This window comes from Ammospiza caudacuta, chromosome 2, assembly GCF_027887145.1.
Source record: "Ammospiza caudacuta isolate bAmmCau1 chromosome 2, bAmmCau1.pri, whole genome shotgun sequence".
In the NCBI taxonomy this organism is placed as follows: domain Eukaryota; kingdom Metazoa; phylum Chordata; class Aves; order Passeriformes; family Passerellidae; genus Ammospiza; species Ammospiza caudacuta.
In genome coordinates, this window is record NC_080594.1 from 33,298,667 (window position 1) to 33,324,625 (window position 25,959).

At 41.7% G+C, this 25,959-nt stretch overlaps 1 protein-coding gene across 1 annotated transcript in view; it reads left to right on the forward strand.

The window, feature by feature from the left end:
- Positions 1-546: 546 nt before the first annotated feature.
- The window catches only part of PRMT8 (protein arginine methyltransferase 8), a 58,512-nt gene continuing 33,099 nt past the window's right edge, over positions 547-25,959 (forward strand). Inside the window, exons 1-2 of the mRNA XM_058825195.1 lie at positions 547-644; positions 1,587-1,730. Of these exons, the coding sequence (XP_058681178.1) occupies positions 1,656-1,730 (75 nt within the window). The 5' untranslated portion in view covers positions 547-644; positions 1,587-1,655. The remainder of the gene's footprint in view (positions 645-1,586; positions 1,731-25,959) is intronic.

A 25,959-nucleotide genomic window follows, 5' to 3' on the forward strand; every position in this document is an offset into this window, starting at 1 on the left:
AGTAATCTTTCAAACCTCTTCTTCAGGTCTCCATTGGCACCCCCAGAGGAAATACTTTCAAACTGTTCAGAGAGCAGCAATCCTGTTCTGGTCCTTGAAATCCTTCGAGCAACACACACCCACACACCAGCATTATTTTCTCACCTCCTCCGTATAAAAACAAAACAGAAACGTGAGAACAGTGGGCTGGAGATGGAGCTGCGGAAAGTGAAGTTGGAAGGATTAATTATGTAATACGCCCCCTCTCCCGCCCTTACCCACAGCAACACGAGTGAGGTAAACCCAATCCTCCCAGCTGACAACTCAGAACTAGAAAGTGCCCGGAGGAGTGAAAGCAAAATAAACGTGTGGGGAAGGTGGCGATGCACTCCTACAGAGGAAGATGTCATTAGGAAAAGGCTAAAAACAAGTTCAAATCACCTTTAGCCTCTTCCCTTCCCTCCCCAGCGAGACCTCTCCCTCCGCCTCTTCCCCTCTCCTCCCCCCAGCTCCTCCTCCCCCCTTTTCAGCAGGAGCTGCCGCCGGATCGGGACTATATTCCTCCAGTTCACGGCTCTCTGGCGGAGCGTGGATCCTCCCGAAAAACTTCAAGTAAAACAGGAGCTGGGAGAACACACACACGAGGAGATATATTAAGAAAGCAGGTTTGCTACTTAACTCGGAGGAAAGAAGCTGGAGCAGACTTCTTCGGTTGCTCTCTAAGAGCCTTGCCGAGAGTCCTTGCAAAGAGAAGTGTTGCTTCAGATTCAAAAAGAAGAGGAGGGATGGGGAAGAGAAAAAAAATTGTGCATGTCTGTGTGAGAGGGAGACAACGTGTGTGCGCGTACGTGTGAATGCGTGCTTGTGTGTGAGAGGGTGTAGGCGACGGGTGGGGGGAGCTTGAAATTTTATTTTTTTTTTTTTCCTACGAAAGACACGTGAATGCAATTCCCAGTGAGGGGCACCAAGCTCTGCCCAAGAGCAGAAGGGGTAGGGAGAGGGAAAGGGAGAAGAGAAGGAAGGGAAGGGAAAAGGAGAGGGAAGGGGAGAGGGGGGGAGGAGGGAGGGAGAAGGAGGAGGAGAAGGGATTTCTATTTCAGAAGACATTCATAGAAAGAGGGTGGCAAATTTTGTGACCGTCTTTAAAGGAAGTGTCCTGGGACGTAGAGAGAAAGAAAGAAGCCCAAAGAAGGAAAATAAAGGGCTATGATTTCCTTGTCCTGTTGCTTTGTCTCTGGCTCCCTCTGCCTCTGGAAGAGTAGCCACAGGACACAAAGATGCCCAGCTGGTCACTGCACGCCCAAGTTCAGTTTAGCTGGTGCTTCTCTCCTGTTTAGCCTGACTGCTTTCTCTGAAGGGGAGGACTCATAGCCCGACAGCCTTTTAGTTTAACCTGAAGAGTGTGTGCCGCCTCTCTCTGCCCACCCCAAGAACTCGCTGGAGGTGGAGGAGAGGGGAGAAAGAGGAGGACTTGAAAGTGCCTGAGGAGCTCCCGATGCTAAGAGGAGACAAACATTCCTGTGGACGACGCAGAAAGGACAAAGCTGACTGATTTATTGCTGTTTTCCATATTTTTTTTTATCTCCCTGTCCTTTGGCGCACACCAGTGTTTGGAGATCTTTGAAAACACAAACCAAAACACCAGCCCCGAAGCCCCAACCCCTTGGCTAGCTCTTATGGGAATGAAACACTCCTCCCGCTGCCTGCTCCTAAGGAGGAAAATGGCGGAGAACGCTGCCGACAGCACCGAGGTGAGTGAGGATGCGAGCCGGGGCCGGCGCCGCGCTCCCCCAGCCCCGAGCCCTGATCCCCGGGCAGAAGCAGCAGGAAGTGCGGAACAACTTTCCCGGCCCCTCCGGCCAGCTCCTGCCTGCCGTGCTGCTGTGGTTTCCTGCATTCGCCCCCCCCCCCCCCCATCCATTCCCGCCCCCCGGCTCCCTCCGTTCCCCCTGGGCAGGGAAGTTTGCCCGGCGCCAGCGCTCGGGGCCGCCCGGGGCCGCCGCTTCCCGGGAAGTTGGGCGGCCGTGCGGAGCGCCGGCTGCGGGGCAGCGGGGGAGGGCGGCGGTGATTCGGGTGCTGGGCACGCGGAAAGGGACAGACTGTCTCTTGCGGCAGCACCTTGGCCAGCTCCCCGTGCTTTCCGCCGGCAGCCTTGGCTGGGATCGTTTGGGGCCACTTTAGGAGCATCCGTGTCTCTGCAGCATCCTGCATATTACCAGAGCGAAGCTGCCCGAGGTGGGGGCTGTCCGGCTGGCCTGGGCAGTGCCGAAAATAGCTTTGCACTGCCTTCAGGCCGGGAGGGTACCCTGCGAGGTCTCAGGTTTTCTGCAAGAAATCCACCCCATCCCCGCCGCTCCCCCACCCGTTACCTTCTGCTTCCTCAACACTGGGGTTGAGCAGCCCCTGTTTACTTGTCTGGGGCTGTCTTGACCTCACTGAGACTTCTCAGGGCATACAGCAGTGTGCAAAGTCTCAGATCTGGAAAAGCAGAAGGATGCAGGATGCAGTCCCAGCATCTCTGTGAGCATGTGAGAAGGAGACAGGCGAAAGTGCGAGCGTGTGCCAAACTCGCTGTTTCTATTAATAGACTGTGCCTAGCACTCTGACTGAACACTTAACACATGCTTTAGCAAGATGCAGCACAGCCATGCACAGACCCCACGGACACTGCAGCCCAAACAACTTCACAGCTTTGCCCTTGCAGGGGCAGCACTGAACCTTCTCCCCAGTTACCCCACAGAGGGAATAAAGAGCAAAACCTGCTGTGGACACATGACTGTTCCATTCTTTATTATTTCCACATCTCTGCCTAATGCCTCCTTCTTTCAGTTAGTCCTCCCAGTAGGTGTCCTGCTCGCTCATGAATTCCATCCACATTTCTCTTCACAATAGTGTTCTCTCTGCTTGACCTTCATAAATGTGCCTCCTTTGCCATGCCAGGTGAAGAGCCAAATTTTCTTAAATGAATATGATGTAAGCACTAAATCTAAGAACATGCCTGCTACTGCGCTACAACCCCATAGAGTACTGCTTGCAGAGAGGCATCTATAAATAGCAAGAAGTCTGGCTGCACATCTGTAAACTGTTGTAGTCCTGACAGCACATATTGCATTATAGGTCCCAGGATCCCAGGACAGGATTGCAACAAGAAATGTACAAGCACAGACAGTTCCTTTCAAAGCCATTTTTGTCAATGGAAATTGGTTTTAGCCAGGGAAAATAGGTGAAAAGAGCTTTTTAAAGATTCCTCTTCTATTTCATTCACTCTTACCACATTTTTATTGTTTAATCAATTTTTCCTGCTTGTGTAATGCTGCACATGCTGCAATGTCATTTTATGGATAAAGATTTTTTAAAATAAAAACAGATTCATTCCAATGCTGCATACAGTTTAGGAGAATATTAAAACGCTGTGCTTCGTCTCCTCAGAGTATCCATCAGTGACAGACTTGTGAAATGAGAGTGAAAATATTGCAGATGAGGCATATCCTGCTCCACTTCTACCTTCAGAAAATCAGAAGGGATACATTTGTAACCTATGCCTGGATATTTTTTATTTTATTAATGTTCATATTTCTGATATGGACTGAGAGCAGTTGTCTGTCTGCATATGTGCAGAGATAGAAGTGCACCAAGCAAAATATGCCAAGACCTGTGAAGCTCTTTTACTCGTCAAGCATCTATATTTAGCAAAGCCATATGAGACCAGTTTGACCTTCAAACCTGTATTTCTCTAACTTTCTCCTGAAGTTAACAAATAGGTGTGACAGAAGGAATACAGGACAAAATATCTCACTTTTGGACTTACCACAGTGTCAGAGAAAGTCAGGAACTGGTATAAATTTGCTTCATTTGAAACAAATGGGGTACCAGTAGTACACATTATTTGATATTAAATTCCTGAAGAATTTTGATGTCACAGTCCTATAGGCATGATATAAACAGAACCAACAGTAATGAGAGATGAAGAATTAAAACATTTAACAACTTGTCAGAATGCCGTACTAAAAAATTATTCCAAAGACCTTCTGGTTCTTGCTTAGATTGATTTGACCCAATTTACTTGTGTTACAGCTTCATAGTATATTTTTCATGTTTCAGGGTTGTTTTTTTTTTTTAATCTACCACAACTGAGAGCATTTATTCAAAGTTTTGGTCAAATATGGTAAGTAAACTCTTTCAGTTGTAGGGCAGTTTAAAACAATCCATTAAGTCAATGAACATGGACACTGCATGAAAAGCTTTGTATTCCCTTGACTACCCTCTGTTGCCCATGCTACCTCTTCAGCTTAAAGAGCTTAAAGAAATGATGAGAACAGGCACAGACAGGGAAAAAACAAAGCTACAGTAAGACAGCACTCACTGTTTCCTTAAGCAAAAATACAGAATAGAAAAGCAATTGCTCACTAGCATTACTTTCCAGTCAAGGAAGACACCTCCTGTCACCAGGAAACTTAGAGGGGTGCGCTCCCATGGTTCCAGCTGTACAGACATTCACATCACTGGTATCCCCACAGCCTTATATCTTGATACAAAACATGGTCAAGCGAGTCCAAGTGTTGCCACCGGTGCTGTTGGGCCTTGGATCAGAATATCAGAACTATCAAAATGGTTTTGCAGTTTATTTCACTGATAACAGCCTGATATCAGTCTATCTGCCAGAGTTTACGTAGGACCAGTGGTTTGTTGTATGTGTTTATAGGATCCTGAGAATACACAGTGTTTTGTATAAAAATAAAAGTCAAGGGGAAAAAAAACCCTAAGATTTTTCTATTTAGACCCTCACTAAATGCCACGGGGTCTTACTGGTAGGAAACTTGCCAGAATGGTTTCAGATCCATGTCTGCAGCACACAAGGAAAAAAGATGCAGGAAATCTTTACACCCCATGGCCATTGCATGAATATTAAGAGGTGTTCCACCGGAACAAAAGCTTGAGAATCTCTCCTCAAGATACAAGAACGAATCTCTGTATCTTTAGTCATGAAAGGAGGCTTGTCTAAATAAAACAGGACTGTTTGCATAAATAACAGATGCAGAATTGCATTCTCTGCAAATAATTAAAGACACTCTGACAGAAAGCAAAGTAAAAGAGAAACTATTCTTTGTAGAACATACACACAAAGGTTCTGCAAAATTCGTGGTGCTGACCTGCTGTAGATTTTGGGTTCTGGGTTTTTTAAATTTTTAAATGTATTATTTGAAATCCTAATCAATAGTAGGCCTGATATCAGTGATGGAGAAAAAAATATTTCACAAGAAGTGTGCCTGACTGTAACTTGTGAACCTGTGCTTGGTCAAGGGAACACAACCGTAAAATCATAGAATAATTTGAGTTGGAAGGAAAATTTAAGATCATCTACTCCCCTACCTTGCCATGGGGTGGATATCTTCAACTTGACCACATTGCTCAGAGCCCCATCCAACCTGACATTGAATGTTTTCATGGATGGAGTGTTAATCACCTCTCTGGGGCAACCTGTGCCAGTGTTTCATCATCCTCATTGTCAAAAATTTCTTCCTTATGTCTTGTCTATATTTAAATCTAGTCTAAATCGACCCTCTTTTAGTTTAAACCATTATCCTTGTCCTGTCACAACAGGTCCTGCTGCAAAGTTTGTCCCCATCTTTCTCACAGGCCCCCTTTAAGTACTGAGAATGTGCAATAACGACAAATTGCTGCAATAGCACCAAGTGCCAGGATTTATGTGCACATCCAAAAGATATGTACCTGTGACAGGCTAGTGTCTGACTGAAACAATCCTAGAACTTGAAACTGATTTGGTTTTGTACAATCTTAATTGCTCAGTAACTTCATAAAAAAACTATTCTTGTGCTGAAGACTTCACAGTCTATAGAGAGAAAAGATTCTTGTCTCATTGCTAAGAATAGAGAGATCAGTTAATTTATTTATGGTAGCATAATGGAGTCCTCCCAGAATGACCTATTATGCAAACCTTGGGTTTTGGTTAGATTTGGGGTAGCATGCCTAATAGATATTATTCCCTAAACAGATGAATAAAGTGGATTCAGGATTATGTGATGTGGGTCAGCAAAGGTTACTGACTGTTCTGTTGTCAGAAGTGGGGAGGTTAAAGTGTTCCATCTGCATGAAATCCAGTCATACCACTATTGAGGGGAGAAAAAAAGATAGAATCTATTGAAACCATGAGCTTCTATTTGTGATTTATGAGTAAGAAGAGGGATTTCTCCTTAATAAGCTACCAAAGTAGAAATTAACAGAAGCAGAGCAGGAATGTGTGTAACATAGAAAATTGGTCTGAATTTGTTCTCTAAACCAAAGTTTTGCTCCTGGTTATTGTGCTGGGTGATGTTGCAGACAGAATTAATTCTCTCTAAGATTTTCCCTTCATTCTAGTGGAGTCTATGGTTCATTAGTGAGAGGTCTTGTAGAAATTTCTTATTTGGTGTTATTAAATTGCTTAGAACAGCATATATGAATGAACACTAATGAGTGGGTGAGGTTTACCCAAGAGAGAAATGGCACTGCTGTTTGGTCTACATCTTATACTAACAGAAGTCACAAGAGGTCTGGCCTGGTGTCCCAGAGCCAGCTGAGGAGGCAGTTTGTAACACAAATTTCAACCTTACTGGGTGCCCACATGCCTGTGTTGCTTAACTTTGAACAGGAAAGGTTGTGGGTGTGTGCAAGGGGTGTAGGTGAGCTACAGAGACCAGACCACCAGCTCATGATCCAGAGGTGTGGTGCTGCTGACAGGGCAGTCAGAAAGCTGACCCAGGATGTCAGGGCTTCACTGAGGGTGTAGCCAAATTCCCAAGGGACACAGAGGCAGCTCTGAGTTAAAGCAGGGCGTATTCCACCTCCAACACATTTTGATCCTTTACAATGCTCCTGCTAGAACTGAGTTGCCCATGCTATTAGACTAGTAAAAGGTACTAGTACAAGGTAGTTCTAGCCTAGTCATAGGGGCTTTTTTTGGTTTCTAGCCAATTCAAGAGTGGGGGAGCAGAAATATGGCTCTGAGCCACCTTCTACAACTTCAGCTGTGCAGAACATTAATTTAGCTCAGCTGAAGACAGAGCTAAGTGCATTGCAATCCTTTCTCAAATTTAATACTAAAAGTTCAAGGTATTGACCATGATATTTTGGCCCCATTGAAGAAATAGATTTTAGTTGGCATTAATAATAGAGATAGGATGAAGAAACACTTACGCTCAAGTAAAGAGTAACAGCAATCACTCAAAGCAGAGTTTCCAGATAAACATATTTTATCATGGTTCATCCTCTGCCAGCATAGGGTTGTTTTAGTATCAAGACTAGGATTTTTAGAAAGGGTCTGGTTCGTATTGGTGACATTATGGGCCAAATCCCATTGTGTCCTTGTGCCAATGCTAAAAGAGGACTTCCATGCTAGTAAGCAGGCTCTAGTGACACTTTTTTTTCAATCTCGGTTTGTGAAAAGCACAAAATTCTTCACAGAAGAGCACAAGATATTCTGTAGATGATAGATTTTGTAATTGTTCTACATCCATACAAAAAGTGAGCTTAGCAAGAGTGATTCACATGCCTTCCAGAGCTCCATCCTGATTGTGAAAGATGAAGGCTTTACTGGTAAAGGCAGAGCATAGAAATACTTAAAAAAGCATTGAACCTATTCTTTTCATAAGATTTTGGCTCAGCCTTTCTGAGTTTGCGACAAAGTTCAGTCCCTTGTCAGGTGAGATAATGAACAGTTTAAGCGGGTGAATAATGAAATTTGTTGCTCCTACCTCTGATTCCACAGAGAATTCTGTGTGCCTGCTGCCCTGATCGCTAGTTTTGATTCTGTCTTTATTTTGATCTAGAAGTTTTGGATAAAATGGGTCTTTTCCATATTTTTCTTTTTTCTTTGGGAGTAACCTCTAATTAACAGAAACAAAAACCACTCACCTCAAGGAAGCAAAGAGGAGATTACCCAATAAGTGGCTGAGTTGATGACCGCAATGGTGTCTTCCCCCTGCCAGAATGGAGCAATTGTTGATTAATCACAGCCTACCTGGATCCTTCCTGTGTCCTTGAACAGTTCCTGGCTGGCTTCATGAAGTCTTTTGGCATGTTATTTCTTTACGGGTCTTGCATGGGAGCTGAGTCACTTCACAGCAATGGTGAGAGGATGGGCACTGTTTAATTCTTACTATTTCTCTTTTAAGCTGAGAGTAAACTTGTGGAGGGGCAGGTACTGATCTCTTCACTCTTGTGATCAGTGACAGGATTTGAAGGAGCAGCATGAAGCTGAGTCAGGAAAGGCTTAGGCTGGATATCTGGATATCAGGATATCAGGAAAGGTTTTCTACCCAAATGGTGGCTGGGCACTGGAACAGCTCTCCAGGGCAGTGGTCACAGCACCGAGCCTGACAGAGTTCAAGAAGTGTTTGGACAACACTCTCAGGCACATGGTGCGATTTTTGGGGATGTCCTGTGCAGGGCCAGGAGCAGGACTCGATGACCTGATGGGTCCCTTCCAACTCAGCTTATTCTATGATGCTATGACTCTGCAGTTCTGTGATTGATTCTATGATTTAAGAGGTACAGTAAGGTCAAGGATGATAGCTTTACATATTTCTTATATGCTAGATTTGCTAAGTCCCAGTTCTGAAAAATAAAGAACCCCAAAATTTTAAAAGGCATGTACAATGCTGTCTTTTCCATGATCTACGTAATTGCAAAAATGGAAACTCACTTTAAAAATCTGGAACAGAAAATCTATTTATCTTCATTTTATTGCATCAACAATTCAGAGATTTAAAGACCAGAATTGGAAATAAGGCAGATTCATTTTCAAATGCACTCACTGTCAAGTTCACTTTTCTGAAAATTCTGTTAAGTGCAGAAATTAAAGATAATTTTCCTTGGTATTTTGAGAGTGAAATACTAGGTGATCATAAATAAAACCTCAATGTTTTTCTTTCCAAAATGAACAGAATATTTTAGTAATAAAACGTTTGAAAGGATATTAAAGTGAGCAAAAATTGTTTAGCCGAAATTTTTGACAGAGAAACAATAAAGAAGGTGAAGAGATACCATTCTCCCTCAGTTAAAATATCCTGTCCTGCAGTACATGCTTTTGGAAGTTTGTGAGTATTGAGGACTGTACCTGGCTCCTTTCCTCACAGAGTGAATTCTTGTTTAAAAAGAGCCATTACCACTTTTTCTAACCATTGCTCACAAAAAAAGCAGTTCCTTAAGCTCTTAAAATTTTCCTTTTTTTTTTTTTTTTTGAGGAGGAGGAACCCACCTTGGAAGAAGGGCATGGAGGTGGATATTTTCTAAGACATTGTTTGATACCACTGTCCTCCTCAGCTTTTCCTGGTGCCAAACTCTTCACCATAGTGCAGCTGGCGAGCTTCCCATTCAGCATTCTGTTTGGTCTAGAGCACACACTTCAGTTCCTAGTGCTCTCCTTGTCCTGTCCCAAGGTACCAGGTACATCTGAGACATTCTGCCACAATTCCCCCCATTCCCCCTTTCTGAAAGAAAAAGTAGCAATTCTGTCTCTCATGTCAATATGGCTGGGAAGCAGTAGTATGTTGTAGTACTGCAAGAAGTAGTGTTGAACTGTTCCCTCGGTGGCCACAAAGCACACTTGGGGTCATGTGTGGCCTCCCAGTTCTCCTGTTCTGCTTGACCTTTTTTGGCCAGACAGTTTATGTTTCATTGCTTCCAATGGGACCAGGAAGGCTCAGACCTGGTCTCAGAGACCAGAATAATATGTGACCTAGACAGGGCCTTCCAAGAACAGTCCGCCAGTTCAAACTTATTTCTGCTTTGGACCTTAATTTCTCATTTACATAGGAAGAGAGGAGATGTTGCCATCTGTTTCAGTTTTTGGTTGTGTCCATGTGCTGTTCATCAGTCTATTGTGAAATTTGACCCCAACTTGGGAGAAAGACCAGCTACTGATATTCTTTTCCTTAGTCACAATCAGCAAAGTAATTTATCCTTCCTATAACTCATTCTGAACTACTGCTATTGAAGGACCAAAGATCTCATGATTTTGCCCCATAATAGACATTAACTTGTCTGAAGTACAGGATTTGTATGTTTTTATTTTACTCTAATATGATTTACATGAGGATATATCAGGAGTAACACCTCTGAGTCCTGTATAAATAGGGATCCCTGTGGTGTGGCAAACCAGATGTGTTGATTTGAACAAGCTTCTGCAGACCATCTCATGCAACCTCACGGCCAGTGTAGAACAGTCACCAGCATTAGACCATGTTGGCCATTGCTGTCTCTGGCCAAGTCTTAAAAATCTCCAAGCACAGAGATTCCACTGCCTCTCTGGCTAACCTCTTCCAGTGCTGCACCCTCAGCAGACCTCACAGAGGACAAGTTTTTCTTACTGTCCTATCTGAACCTCAATAATTGCAGCTTGTGACCTTTTCACCTCATTATCTCATCTGCTGCTATTTAGAAGAGTTCTCTTCCATATTCTTTGTAACTATCTTTCAAGTACTTGCAGGTGCTGTTAAACTGTCCTTTCGTGTCCTCTTTCACAAATCAAGTTCAGCACATGGTAATCTCTTCTTACAGGTCCTCTTCTCAGGCCCATGACCATTGCATTGTATAGTTTCTTGTTTACCTCTTTTTAACCAAAGGCTGTGCAGAAATTGTTATCAGAATGGAAAGGAAGAATATTTTCCTAAATGAAAAAACGTAATAGAAGACTAACTGCTTAATGCACATGGCCAAGTAGTCAACAAAGTGTATTTTCCAGAAATCCCCTGTTACAGAGCCCAGCTGTATATCTGGCATGTTTTACTTCAGTGTTTTGGGTCAGTAGTTTCATATTTACCCTGGAAAGAGAGGTCAAATGTAAAAAGTAACATTTTTACTGCAAATTACTTCTTACCCACAGTTTGCATCTTGTCTAAGTGTGCATGTGGAACAGCTGTTTCAGGGGGAAATAAAAGAGATAGAGTTAACCACACCACAATATAGTTGTCTCCTTAGGAAGCACAGTGTTTTAAACCTAATTAAGATTAGCCAAATTTTGTAGGAGCAGGGGGTGTTCTGCAGTTGCTAGGGAGGCTTGCCTCTTGTTGAGCCTTAAAAAAGGGTAAGGGCCATCATTACCCTTTCGGTTTCATTGGCTTTGGTAAAACACAGTAAATCCTCTGTGAGCCTGAAGCAGACCAAGGATGGATGCAAAATAGCAAAACTGAGATAAAAAACACTTATTGGGCAAAGAAGACAAAGAAAGGGAACAGATTTTAGTGTGCAAGAAAGTATGTTGCAGACTGAAATTTCAGCTGAATCCTTTTCAGCTCTGTGTAAGTTTGCTGATTTCTTTGATTCTTTTGATTAGAAGAGGCAAATGTAAAGTTACCCATAAGTAAAAGCCCTGCTCTGGAAAATATTGTATTTATGTATTACTATATTTAGCCATGTAACAGAAGGCTTTGCAAATTTACTGGAGGTCAAACTATATAGATTATTTTGTGAAGCTGGAAAAGAAAAGGCAAGAGAGACAAAAGGCAGTCAGGAAAGTGGGTGAGCAGGTGGAGGGAGGGAGGGAGGGAGGGAGGGAGGGAGGGAGGGAAGGAAGGAAGGAAGGAAGGAAGGAAGGAAGGAAGGAAGGAAGGAAGGAAGGAAGGAAGGAAGGAAGGAAGGAAGGAAGGAAGGAAGGAAGGAAGGAAGGAAGGAAGGAAGGAAGGAAGGAAGGAAGGAAGGAAGGAAGGAAGGAAGGAAGGAAGGAAGGAAGGAAGGAAGGAAGGAAGGAAGGAAGGAAGGAAGGAAGGAAGGAAGGAAGGAAGGAAGGAAGGAAGGAAGGAAGGAAGGAAGGAAGGAAGGAAGGAAGGAAGGAAGGAAGGAAGGAAGGAAGGAAGGAAGGAAGGAAGGAAGGAAGGAAGGAAGGAAGGAAGGAAGGAAGGAAGGAAGTGGCGGAAGGAAGTGGCGGAAGGAAGGAAGGAAGTGGCGGAAGGAAGTGGCGGAAGGAAGTGGCGGAAGGAAGTGGCGGAAGGAAGTGGCGGAAGGAAGTGGCGGAAGGAAGGAAGGAAGGAAGGAAGGAAGGAAGGAAGGAAGGAAGGAAGGAAGGAAGGAAGGAAGGAAGGAAGGAAGGAAGGAAGGAAGGAAGGAAGGAAGGAAGGAAGGAAGGAAGGAAGGAAGGAAGGAAGGAAGGAAGGAAGGGGAAGAGATGGGGAAATAGAGTCAAAATACAGAGAAAAAAAGGAACAGTAGAAATACTTAAATTCATTATCAAAAAATCACAAAATCACTGTGTGGCTCCTTGAAGACCGTTCTTATCAGTAGAGGCTAAGGTGAAGAAAGCACTGAGTACCTTGGCCTTTTCCTCATCCACTGTCCCCAGGGCCCCTGCTCCATTTAGCCTCAGGCCCACATTTTCCTTAGCCTCCCTTTTGGTGCTTGTGTACTTGCAGATCATTATTCCATTGTCAGATTTAACAAATGTCAGGAATCAAGGAGCGAAAGGCAGAGGTAGCAGGAGGCCTTCAGAGGAGTGAATCAATTTATCCTTTTACAGCCTGTCAATAAGGAAATAGCAGGGGGAGTTGCCATAGCCTGTAAGGTCTAATGCAAATCTCAATTTCTCTGTCAAAGTGAATAAGCCCAACATTCACTGCTCTTTGACAAATTAGTCAGTTATGAAATAAGAAGAGACAGTATGTAGTTCTAGGCCTGTGATTCACCCCCACCAACCACGAAAAAAGAAAGAACAGAAAAAAACAAGACTCTTTTAAATTAGTTATCAAAGTATGTATTTTAAAGCTTCCTTGCAATTCTCCGTTAAAATTTGCCTTTATCAGCATTGTCTCACAAATTATTAAATCAATTGGTAATCTCAGAAATAAGTGATTTACAATACTGTGAGAGAGACTCTGCCAGTGGAAACTTGTCACCAACTCTTACACCGTTGCACACACACCTGAGACCCACCCCAATGTCCACTCCATCGAGTGGAACCAGGACAAAGTGCAATATTCCTCACTCGTCTCCATGCCAGGGTTCTGAGCAGCAGCTCAGCTCCAGCTCACCTCATCTCACCTCACAGGCACATTGTCATCGCTGAACTTAAAATATTACTGTAAAGATCATTTCCCAGCTCACTGTTCAACTACATTACCCTGCTATTAATATCTAAATTGCTGAATCTTTATATTCTATTAAATCCAAAAGCTGATTGCACTTTCCAGGGCTGTTCAAAGCATGTGTCCTGCTACCTATCTGAATTTCTTATTCAGCACCAAGAGATTAATTCAAGCCTCCAGTGCCAAACTCCATCTCACACTTCTTAGATTTTTCAAACATACTTTAATGAATAATAATACTAGCACCATGACAGTGTGTATACTGCTTAATGAAGTATATTTTGCCTAACAAAATTGTAAAACTAAGCCAATGGGTTTATATTTATTTTTTCTCCGTATTTGACATTCAGTTTCTGTCCTGCTTTTCTAAGAGACATTTTTCATCAGATAAAATTAATGGAAGGCAAAGATGTATAAGGATTTTAAGTAAAGAAGGTGCTCGCACTCATGACTGTGAGATTTTCATGAAAATGTGAAACTATCCTCATAGCCTCAATACCACTGTTTTATTGATGATAAAATCTCTATGCCATCTTTCTATCTTTTTAGATCTGTTTCTTTCTCAACAGAAAAACAATAAGCTTCTCAGTGCTCATAAAATATCTCTTTGTTACTTTGTAAAAGGGAAGGCAAAAGTTTGCAAGACTTATCTCCACCTGGTAAAACTGAGTATTCTAACCATGCATACTAAAAAACAAAAGTATTCTCAGCTCAAGACAGGTTTACCCTTATGTAAATCCAGCAATTTCAGCAGAATTATTTTTGATTTATATAGATTCAAAACCAGCTCACGTCTTTATATAAAATTATATTTAAAAGGATGAATCACCAGTGGTTTTGCTCAAGAATAGAGTTTTCATCATTCTATTTCACAATTGTGTAAAAATGTTAAGAGCATACTTTTTTGTATTGCTTTCTTAACCATATTTAAAAGATGGGTGTAAGATACCAAAAGCTTATTTGATCATTAACACAAAGCTACAAAAGCCTGGTTTACATCAACACCATTATCAATTGCTGCCTTTTGAAATACACAGTGTAGATATCTTTTTAACATAAATCACTGAACATCGCTGAACATTTCAATGAATGTTTGATTAATAATGCAAGAAATGCTGAACACACTGGTTTGCTCATGTGTGTCAGTAGCACTCAGCATGATTATTCATTGTAGAATCAAGTCCATACCAGCAGGGTATTTAAAAACACTCCTCATCTACCTTGTATAATATGGAGCAACAGTAATTCTGCTGAAACTAGAGGTATTACCTTTGTTCTGCATGCTAGATACATATCCATTTTCTTAAATGACTGCTGAAAACACATTGAAGTCAACTACGGCATTTGCAGCTCTCCTGGGAAAAAATGTGTTACCAAGTCTGGAATTGACAGGTTTTTAATCTCAGTCTCTTCCAATTAAATTTTTCACACTGGGTAAACGAACACCAAATAACACTTAATGGCCAAATATGAGCAAGTGTATTTCATTAGGCTAAATTTACAGGGTGGTTAGGAACATATATGTTGTCCTTGCTATAAATGTGGACTAGTCTCACAAATACACAGCATTTTCTTTGTAGTCTGCAGAAAGATCATTATTTCATTGTCCATTGCTAAGCAGACTGTCATGGTTTCACCCCAGCTGGCAACTAAGTACCACACAGCTGCTCCTTCACTCCTTTTCTTCCCCAGGGAGATGGGGAGGAGAATCAGGAGAAGAAAAAAGGAAGCAAAACTCATGAGCTAAGAAGAATTTGATAATTGAAAGAATGTAAAATACAATAATAACAACATTGCTATTAATACTACTACTACTACTAATAATAATAACTTCAATAAAATGGAGAGAGAGAGAGAGACAAACAAGTGATGCACAATGTAGTTTCTCACCACAGACTGTTTCCCAGCCCATCCCTGAGCAGCAATCAGTGGCTCCCAGCCATCTCAGCCCAGTTTAGGCACTGAGCTGATGTTCAGTGGAATATCCCTTCAGCCAGCTGGAGTCAGCTGTCCTGGCTGTGCTTCCACCCAGATTTTTTTGCACCTGCTCACTGACAGGGCATGAGACACTGAAAAGTCCTTGTCTTAGAGCAAGCAACAACCAAAACATCAGTATGGTTCTCACACTAAATCCAGAACACAGCACTGTGCCAGCTACTAAGAAAATGTACTCTGTCCCAGCTGAAACCAGGAGGAAGACTTACAAGTAGCTTTCCTTTACATGGGCATTTTAAACCTCAGATTTAAATTTAATTAGCTGCTTTAACATGGTTATAAAATAACATCACCATTTAAAAAAAACATTGATGCCCAGTGTAGTTCCAAAATCTGATAAATAATGAACTGCCATAAGATATTCAGTCACACAACAATTTCTTCTCTGACACTATTCCAAACCAAGAAAGTTACTCCACTCCCCATCTTATAATTAAAATGCAAATGTGATGCATAACCCTAATTCTGAGTGAGCGGGACTATACTATATTATGCTTCTTCATAATTCAATAACTGCCTTGACATTGTGCTCATTTGTCATTTCAGCCATGCAGTTCCTTAAAGACACATTAAGATGCTTGCTTACAAAATTGCTTAGCAGGTATATGTGTGTGCAGACATATACTCACAATGTTTTACACTTACATAAAATTCAAACTGGATATTGTGTCATGACTTCCATTTCTTTGTGCACCTGTGTTAGTCTTACTGAAACTGTGTCAGAGAAGACACAGCTATGCCTGTGTGGGCTCAAACACTGTAAAGTGACGAAATCCTGGTAAAAGTTTTATACCACATCCAGTGTTGGTATATATACGTATACATATACATTTATATGTTGATAGAGAAACTCTGTGTTTAAAAAAGTAGTTTTATGGAAAAGTCCTACTTTTTATTTCTTTATATCCTTTGTATTCACTATGTTCCTCTGTATGGGTGTTGTGACAAAATTCAGTTTAGATGTGGAGGATCACAGGAAGGTGAACCCTTCCATTTCAAGTTCCAAACCAACCTCATATTTTACATATAGTACCACCTGAGCTGAAGTAAGGTTAAATTCAACTAACTTGGTGAGCTGTTAGTAATACAAGCCCCCAGTATAGAAAGGGAGAACTTAAATATATTTGTCCCTTTGAGTTTAGATCACTTCCAAGCATTCACACCTTTGATTCAGCAATTAAATGTAGTTGGTCTTGTTTTCTTAAACTCTGTAACACCTACGCATCTCATAGCTCATAGAGATGCCCACCTGGCTCCTGGGCTCCCTTGCCTGCCCCACAGGGTCTCCCAGTGCCAGCTGTGCCCCGTGACAGGATCAGAAGCAATGGGCACAAACTGAAACACCAGAGGTTCCGTCTTCAAATCAGGAGATATTGTTTTACTGCAAGCATGACTGAGCACCGGCCCAGGTTGATTGTGGAGTCTCTTTCCTTGGAGATAATCAGAAGCCATCTGGATACACGTAGGCAGCTGGCCTGAGGTGGTACTGCTTGAACACAGGGGCTGGACCTGACGACCTCCAGAGGTCCCTTCCAACCTCAGCTGCTCTGTGTTTCTGTGAAATCAAGCACAACTTACAAATGAAATTGGAAATCTAAGTGGTTTATATGTCAATTTCACACATCACATTTGTCTTCTTTGCTGATATTTTAAAATCTGGTAAATTTAGGAATCTATAACAAAGGAGCACAGCCTCTGTTTTTTCTCAAATATTCAGTCCTCTGAAATGCTGAGTATGTTCACATCTCTATTCACTATGGTTTTTTTTACATCTGATGAACTGAGGTCTCAATAAAATGAAAAGGACCAGTGATTTATTGAAGTCACTGGATTGTACAGACTGTACAGAACAAAGGAAGTCAAGTCAATTAACTTAATGTGCTAGGCAACAATTCTATATTTAGCTTTTTTCACTTTGCATTGGTTTTAGTTTTTTGACTGCTGGATATGACTTTGCTATCTTTGAAGTCAACTTAAAATCAAAATTCTTCTTAATCATCTGGTTTTAGTGTGAAATCCTAGGTTGAATAAAGATAGTATTATTTATTTGGGATTTCCCAAGGAGTTAGGGGAGATGCTGTTGCCAGTTCCCATCGTTCTTCCTTTATCTTTTAACCATTTAGATCTTTCTCCGTGGTATGGTCTTCCAAAGAAACATTATTGTTTGAGGGATACAATCTATGTGTCTTGCTGCTGGTAGCAGAACCTTGCATTCCTCTGACTTACGACATGCTTCAGAGTTCTGCTGAAAATCACTGCATTGTCAGTAAAAGGAGAAAAATAAAAGCTGCTTGTTTTATGTGGTGCAGAATGATTTTATCTCCAAGGATTCGGTGGCTCAAAAAAACCCCCAAAAAACAAAAAAAACAAACAAACCCACCCCAAATATTTTTACAAGCCTTCTTTAGGAGATCTTGTTGATGACAGTAATTTGTTTCCCAGGGTATTTTAAGAAATATGGACAACTCATTGGATAAAGTCCTAATGTTCTCCATCATTGAATCAAGAAATCTTCATTATTTTCTGTTGTTACTATTTTACTTTGAATGAATCAGCTAGGATCTGGAATCTGCTCACATAAATTCAGATGCTTTAATAAGGCATCTGAGCTGCTGGCCTGCTTGTCCTGTCTAAGCAGCAGAGACAAACACCTCTGAATGGCTACTCTGCCCATCTCAAACCATACTTTAAAGAAACCTTGTTCTTTCTACTGATCCTAGACAGAGCCTAGAGCATTTTGGTAGCCAAACTCCAGTTATATTAACAGACCAAACACAGTGGCTCTTGATTTGTATGACAGTACTGAGAGCATACTCCCCTGATTTATATGTCTATAAAAAATACTATTTTTGTCTGTATTTTTTACATTTTCAAAGTTTTCTCCTTGTCAGAAAGCTCTGCCTCCCCATTAATTCTGAATGTGCAGCCAGTTCAGAAGTGAGAGCTGATGCTTCTTCTCCTCCTTTATCCCACTCAACTGTCAATCATTCCAAGAACAGAAGAAATATTTAAAGAAACAGGATCCCATGAAGCTTGATATGTTCCAAAAAGAAAAAAAAAAAAAGCACTCCATGTCAATAAAACCTTGAGTCACCTTGAATTGAAACACTATTTTTACTTCTGTTATTTCTCTGTTCTTTTTCTTCCATTGTCTGAGATCAAGTTAATGTTCAGATAAGCAGCAAGTGAAACTTTCAGTCTTATCCTTTAACTCTGAGTTATCTTAAGCAATTTGCAGATTTTTAAATTTTTTTAAATTTCAGAGGTTTTTAGGGCAGTACAACAGCACATCAGAAGGCAAGAAAATCTGAAGGTCTGTTCTGCCATCAGAACACAAATAGAGTTGGTGCATTTTGCATTGCTGTACATCATGCTGTGCCCATGCTGTGGCTAAAGAACAATAATGCCAACCTTATATGTGGAAAGGTGATAAGACTGGCTAAAAAAAGACACTGAATCTGCGTCAATGTGTTACTTTTATAGGCCTTTCTGTTCCCAGAAACTTTTACTCAGTCTTTTCAAGGTTTCTTCACAACTGTGAATAGTAAAAACCTTTCTGAGATCCACTCTCTGTGCTTTTCAGGTTAAGAAAAGTCACATGAATCAGTGGAATTCACGGGTCAGAAGCACTTTCATCAGAAAACATCATTCTTCACACTCATCCAGCTATTTACACAGCATCAACAGAAGACTAATTTGAACAGAAGCCCAGTTATCCAGATCTTGCTGCTGTCAGTTACATTTTCTGCTCTTGTTGTCGCTAGTAATTTCCTTTTTGCTCTACAGCTTTCCTGAGTGGAGCCACTTCTCCAGTCTGTAGTGATTCTACACCGATCATTTCCATTGCTTCTCTATTGCTGCCTGAGCGAAGGGAGGGCTGAGCCACTCATGCATGCACAAGGACGTCTCGTTACCCAGCTGCTCCTGTGGCGGCTCTTGGCAGGGCCACATCGTTTCACACAACAAGAAACACTCAGAGCCCAGGAAGGATGTCAACAGAAAAGCGTGGAAGGGCGTGTGGCCCCTGCAGAAAGGGGGGAGCAGGACGCACACTGTCCTTGCAGGCCTGAGACGTGCAGGAAGGAGGGACCCAAGTCCAGCTGACCCCGTGCCGTGCAAGCAGCATTTGCTTGTTGCACAAGAGGCCCTGTCAGGGCAGTCACAGGTTGTGTTTTGTGGACAAAGCATTGTGCTTTGTGACCATAAGTCAGGCAAGGATTTCCATTCTGTGTTAGCCAAGTGTGTACCCACTCTCATCTCAAAATAACATATGCTGCCTTATGAATCAGCATCAAGAGAAGTGCTGAGGCACAAGGGGAAAGTGCTGCCAATCCCTTATGAAAATGGCAGCAACAAGAAATGCAAGGCAAATTACAGCAGCAAAAGCCAGGGTGGAGACAGCCCCTTGGTGAATAGAAATGAAGGTGGCTCAGGGTAGGTTGTTTGCTATATTTTAACTGACCTGAAACCTGTCAGTATAAAATTCTCACTCCTGGAGGGAGAAGAGAAGATGCACTCTTCATTGTAAATCTCCAGGGTAACTGTCTTCCCTGACTTCAAGTGCCCAAGAGAGAACCAAGTCAGGATTTTCCTCCTTTCATAGACTCAACCATGTTTGTGAGGCCAGAAAGCTACTGACTGAGTTTTAGCAGCTGGGGATCCTGAGCACAAGCTAAAATGGCTTTCTGCCAGTTTTCTACCCAGTGATTTAACTACAGTTGGACCCTTTACATCTGATTTTTTTAAAAAAAACCTTTGAATGTCATCACAGGAGTTGTATTCTAATGACTACAAAGGAAAATAGTAATTGCTAAGAGGCATCACAGTGCAATATGCTTTTGATCAGTTTCTTCTAGAAATTCCTGCATGGAAGATGCAATGTGAAATATCAAATGTCTTATTAATGTCTCTTTTGAAAACAGTTGACATTACCTGGGATTTCTGATTTAGCAGGGGGGTACAAAATACACTGAAAATGGAATATAAACAAAAGTTTAACTTATAAAATATAACTTAAACTTATATTTTATAAAATTCTTATAAAAATATAAGAATTGTAGTTAAATAATAATACAAATGTGTTTTTGTAATATGCCCATGGTCATGACACTGGGTGTCCCCAGTTACTGGGGAAGATTATGCGAGTTGAAGGCAGCTCAACCCCATTGCTCTCACTGAAATTATTCCATTAGTTTTTCCACTTTTACACTTTATGTTGGGTCATGTCAGCACTGTCCCCTTTATAAGTCTGGCCGACTCAGGGAGGTGATCATGTTATTTTAATTAACTCAGGGAGAAACATTTAAACTAGCAGTTGATTCACCTAAAATCAGCTTCTTTGCAACAGCTGTGGGCAGCTGCATTTTTCCCTGAGTTTCACAGGCACTTCATCGTTGCTCATCTTCAGTGAGCCATCGTAAGTGTTGATTCAGAGAGCCACATTCCACCTCTAGGGGTTTCATCTGTCACAAAAAGATGCAAAATTCTGGTAACCCACAGTAAGAAGTGGCTGATTCCTTCAAGGTCACACAGTGAGATGGACTTAAGACCAACACAAAGGACAAAAAAACTGCCAGCTGATGAGGAGAAAGTCTGTGCTATAACATATTAAGATCCAGTGAGCTGCAGCTCCGAAGGAAGTGGCAGGGTGTCATTGCTCTGTGCAGGGAAATGTTATTTTTTGCCAGTTGACAAATGGAAGTGACAAATGTGGGACTTCTACTCAATGTTGGTGCTTGTTTGCTGGTAGCTCTGCAGCAGCACTGAACTGTAACTCACTGTGCTGATTTTCTCTGGCACTTCAGCTCAGGAACTGCCATTTCTCAGTCTTGTTCTTCTTTCTGTCTCTGCACTTACCCACTGCAGAGGATAAGAAATAATAACCCTGGACACTTCTTAGGCAGAGACCTCCTCTAGAGCTGAAGTACATCTTAAACTGCGCTGAGTGTAGATCAGAGGCTTGGCTAGGACACAGAGTAGGTGGTCAATTGTATATTTTTCCTCCTCCATACTAAGGCTCAGCAAAGCCTACAGAATATCATGTCTTCCTGAAGAACTTCCTATAGAGCTGTTGTGAAACAGCTGAAACTCAGTGAGAGGGGAAGAAAAGACTGGTATATCAGCTGCAAAGTGACTTTCAGAGATCAGTGCTTTAGAAATTTGCTAGGCAGAGGAGGGCTTCCATTAAATTTTCTGCTAATTTAAGAAAATAATTTGTACAGATAGAATACTCTGGTTATTTTTGTTAATAATTAGCCTCTAAAAATAGTGGAGCTCTACTTTTTCATGTGAAGTTCAGCTTACTGCCTGATACTGAGAAAAGGCCTAAAAATAACTGGTTTTATAGTTGATTAGCGCTTTCTGGTTCTTGTTCTTTATCACTAGAGAGTCAGTCGAAATTGTGCTGGGGAGGCGAAGAGGCCAGTCACTGATAAGCTACCTTCCCTACAAGAAAGGTACTGTGAGCATTGATGATGCTCCCCCTGACCTCTCCTCAACAGATTTTCATGCACTTGCCAGGGTGATTTAAAGTAGCTTGAAAGTACCAGGTCCTTTTTGTTTCCTTTCCATTCATTTCCATTGCCTTGCCTGTTCAGCAAGGCAGGCACTTATGCAGCAGCAATGATAGTAAAAACCAATAAGAAAATCACAATGGAAAGTTCACACTTCTCTGGCTTTGTATCTTCATAACTCTTTATGCAATGATCTGCAACAAACTCTTCCTCTTCACTGCATTCAACTTTGGTATTTTCAGTGCAGGCTTCTATAACTTGTGTTGCTATTTCTACAACAAGCTGTGCCTTGTGATGCGAGGCGTTTTAAAGTAATCTGGCACATGAATATCTCTCTTCACTTGAAAATCAATAAAAACCTTCAGTCACATTTACATTTCTGTGTACTGCTTCCAGATAACGGGAGCATGTCTTCCCTGGGTTATAGCTGATCACAAAGTGAAAACAACTGCTAGGGTTTCATGTCTTAGAAGATGACCTTGTCCTTAATTTTTTTTTCTTGTCACAAAAAGAGCTGACTTGCCTAGCCATCCTTAAAATAGAACTAATTACCATCTGTTAATAGGCCCCTAATGCTCTGACTGTAGATCCTTATGCACCATTCATGGTTTCACAGCCATGATGATAAATTGTCTGTAATTCAGAATTCATGTGGAATTACATCAGCTTGCCTGGGTGACCCAGCACACATTATGGAAACTTCCTCTATAGAGCCTTGCACACTGAATGTTGGACTCCACAGAGAAATGCAAGGGCAGCCTTTTAATCAGTTTACACTGTGGAAGTATTCAGGCAACGCTGATGAGTCCTCACTGTTGCATGCAGAAGGAAGGACAGAGGAATGAGAAACCCAGATCCTCCTTCCAGCTAGTCCAAGCTGGTGCAAAGGCAGCCCTGGAAAACTGAGCCCCACATTACAGGAGGAAAAAGGAGCTGAGTCGTGACTTGCTAAATAATGATATAGGCTTTGAGCAACTCCCAGGGAAACATAGCACGGAATGATTTCTTCATTCTGTATGATTGCATAGCCAAATCTACCCAAGCAGCAGGGAACATGACTCACCAGCAGCCCTGAACTTTGTTCATGTGCACACAAGAAGAGCCACTCACCCTTGTTCCAGCTACTCCCTCACAGTACTCAGCCACCCTAGAAACGGTGCTGGATTCACAGGTCTGGGTGACTCCTCTCAGCCACACAGAAAGCTGAGTGTGTTTCCATCCTGTCTGAAAAAATGAGGCAAGGCTGCTGCAGTTTGACTACTTGTATTGCAGAATACAAGGGGAAGGCAAAGACTTCACAGCTGCAGTTTTAAGCCAGTGCTGTTTGAGCAATGTGACGCTTTTGCAGCCTTCTCTCTCTGCCATGCCAAACCTGAAAGGGTCTTGGAAATGGTTAGGGGGAGTTCAGTCCCTGAACAGCATACCATAGCTGTGTGCTACTTGTTGATGGCATAGAAGTGCTTGCCCTGTCAGGCCAGGTGGGACATTAAATATCAGTATCAGTGCAATTAGTAAGCACATAACATTAACAATTATCACTACCAAATATAGCGGTGATTCTGCAATGAATGCCCAGGAATGAAAGTGATATGGTTTATTTTTAGATTCTTCCCATTTGGGACCGATATTTTAAAATCATCTGGAAGACCTGATGCATTTTATTAATGCAGAGATATTTCTTTCCCTTGTGTAACTCCCTGAAAGGCAAATCAGAAATAAAATGACATTAAACTTGGAAAAGCTCTTTATTTCCCAGAGGCTGTAGCCTACTTCAAATGGAAAATACTGTTATCAGCTTTTCCTCTTTCCAGTTCAACAATAGGCAGGCAGTAGTCTTAGCTCAAACCTTCCCTCTGAACAACCACAAAAAATAAGTCTCTAATAGCTCTGCCAGAACAACAGGCTGTTTCCCCTCCTTATATCTGTGCATCTTGGTTTCTTTTGTTCTAGACAGTTTTGGATGTAGCGCTTTAAAGGCAAGAGATCTGTCAAAACTCCCAAAACCCAGACATCTCAGAAGGAAAATCTGTTCCAGGAGACCATACAACATGGTTTATACCTACTGCTTGTTTTTCTCTGGATAATTGAATGAAAGAGGAAAAGTGTGATCAGTCACACTTTTGTGATCCATCAATTTAAGTGCTCCCTGGCCTTTACTGACTATTTTAGGTGTTAGGTGCTCTTTAAATCTTGATAGAAGTGATACCAGTGATGTAATATATGGTTGTCAGTAACAGTCATAACTCTCACAGTTGACCTCAGTTCTAAATTTAAAATTCCTGTGGTGATATTGGAATTTCACAGTCAACATTGATAGGCTTGGGACGACACATTAGGGAACCTTTCTGTTTTTCACTACCAAGTTAGCTTCTACCAACTGAATAAATAATTAAATTAAATGAAATTCTCATCTTCTTTAGTCACAAAAGGAGAGACTTAATATTACAAGAAGGTAGGAAGGATTTTTTTTTTTTTAATCTTTTGGTTTTATTTGCCTTTTGTGAGTCCTTGAAAATGGTCAGGATGCTCCACAGGAAGCAAGGACTTGCAGTGTTACCATGTCAGACATAGCTGAAAATCTGTGTAAGTCCAGAAGCTTCAACCAGTAAGAGACACTGGCTTTGTGAAGCTGCTGGTGTGCTGCTCTGTGGTCTACACACCAGAGTAAACTTTTCAGACTGGATTCTGGAACAGGAGAAAGACTGCTGTAGCATAAACTGACCAAAAAGTTCTTACATCTTAGCAAGGCACTGTATTCAGAAGAGCTCTGTTACAAAGCATGCTTTTCCTGGGAGCCCTGATATATGGTACTGAGTCAGGAAAAAGCTGAGAAGTCTGGAGTGTCTCTCAGAAACACCTAGCCCTAGTGGTCTAGCCTGTATTTCTCAGCCTGCCAGATTTACTTACAGGTATCTATCTTGTGTCAAAATAACCAGTGTGTTTGAATATTTCCACCTCTTCTATTCCTAATTATGGTGAAAAATTGAAAGAAAACCGCAGGACATCTAGCCACAGATCATCATAGCTTTCTTTATTTATCTATAATTCTCCTTTATTTAAATCTTCAGCTTTCAGATTCTTGACTTACGTGGCATAGACCATTAAACCACAACAAATCCACATGCTGCGAGTGTGGAGGCACAGCACGGTTATGCACAGAGATCCATTTCCACATTATTGATAGCAGTTAGATTAGTCTATAGCCTATGAAAAGAAGAATGAGTTTAGCCATCTGCCAGCTGTAGTTTGCTTTTGGTGTTATCCACCAGAGGACGAGGCTTCTAAAGCACCATCCCCTGCTGAGCTGAAGCTGTGAGTCCCTGGCGGTGAGAGAAGGGGTTTGAGGCTGCAGCCAGCGCTGGGAACCTCCTCTCTGTGCAACTTACCTCTCTCCTAATGAGGCTCAGGGGGCTCCAAACAAACAGATGGACAGCAAAGTCTACTGACAGACCATCTGCTCAACACCACAGAGTACAGGTGAAAACACAAGGCATTTCTCCAGCTGTTCCTTGTAGCGGGGATCTTGCAAACCAAGAAGGTGTTGCTGTGATATTAAATCTAAAATAATAATAGGCATTAGAGCTACCAAATGCCAAAGATAATCAAAATGCAACCTTCTCCTAAAGAAAGCTGCCTCTCAACACTTTTAAAATAATGCTTTGCTATCCTTCCACAAGGTGCTTCGCAAAGAGTAAATTTCAGTTAATACTAATACATTTCTCTCATATTTTCCTTTTGTTCTATGCTGAAGTAGACTTTTCATGCCCTGCATGGGACATTCTACTCTACATGCATTGCAAAATCTCCATCTTTATGAAAAGTAACACATGTTCAATTAAATGTCAACATCTGTAGCTTGTTGCTGGTTTTTTTCCCCCGATGGCACCGGGCACCAAGCAGTCATGAGAGCAGATTGGATGAAGAGTATTTTAATTACATGCACACAAAACGGTCTAGAACTGCTCACACATTTATAAATAATACAAATACTTAATATCATTCCTGTCCTTAAATTTTGTCAACTCATTTCCTGTAATCTCAGTTCTGTTCTGTTACATGTAGCTTTAGAAGGTTTTCATTCCTGAGTGACACGTCCTCATTTTCTGATAGTGTGTGTTCTTTAATCTCATGAAAGCAGGTTCTGTTCTTTTTGTGTGTACAACTACCAACCAAAATTTATAACCTACCTCATAATTTGCACTAGGCTCAGGTTTCTAAACCTTGCCACCTGTATCTCCTGCACGGTGCAAATATAACTATGTCTTAATATCATAGAATAATATGTGTGGAAAGGACCTCTGGAGGGCATCTAGTCCAGCACCCTGCTCGGATAAAAGATAGCTTTAAAGGCTGGTAAAGGATATTCTCCAGCTGAGTTCTGCAATCTGCACAGTTGGAGA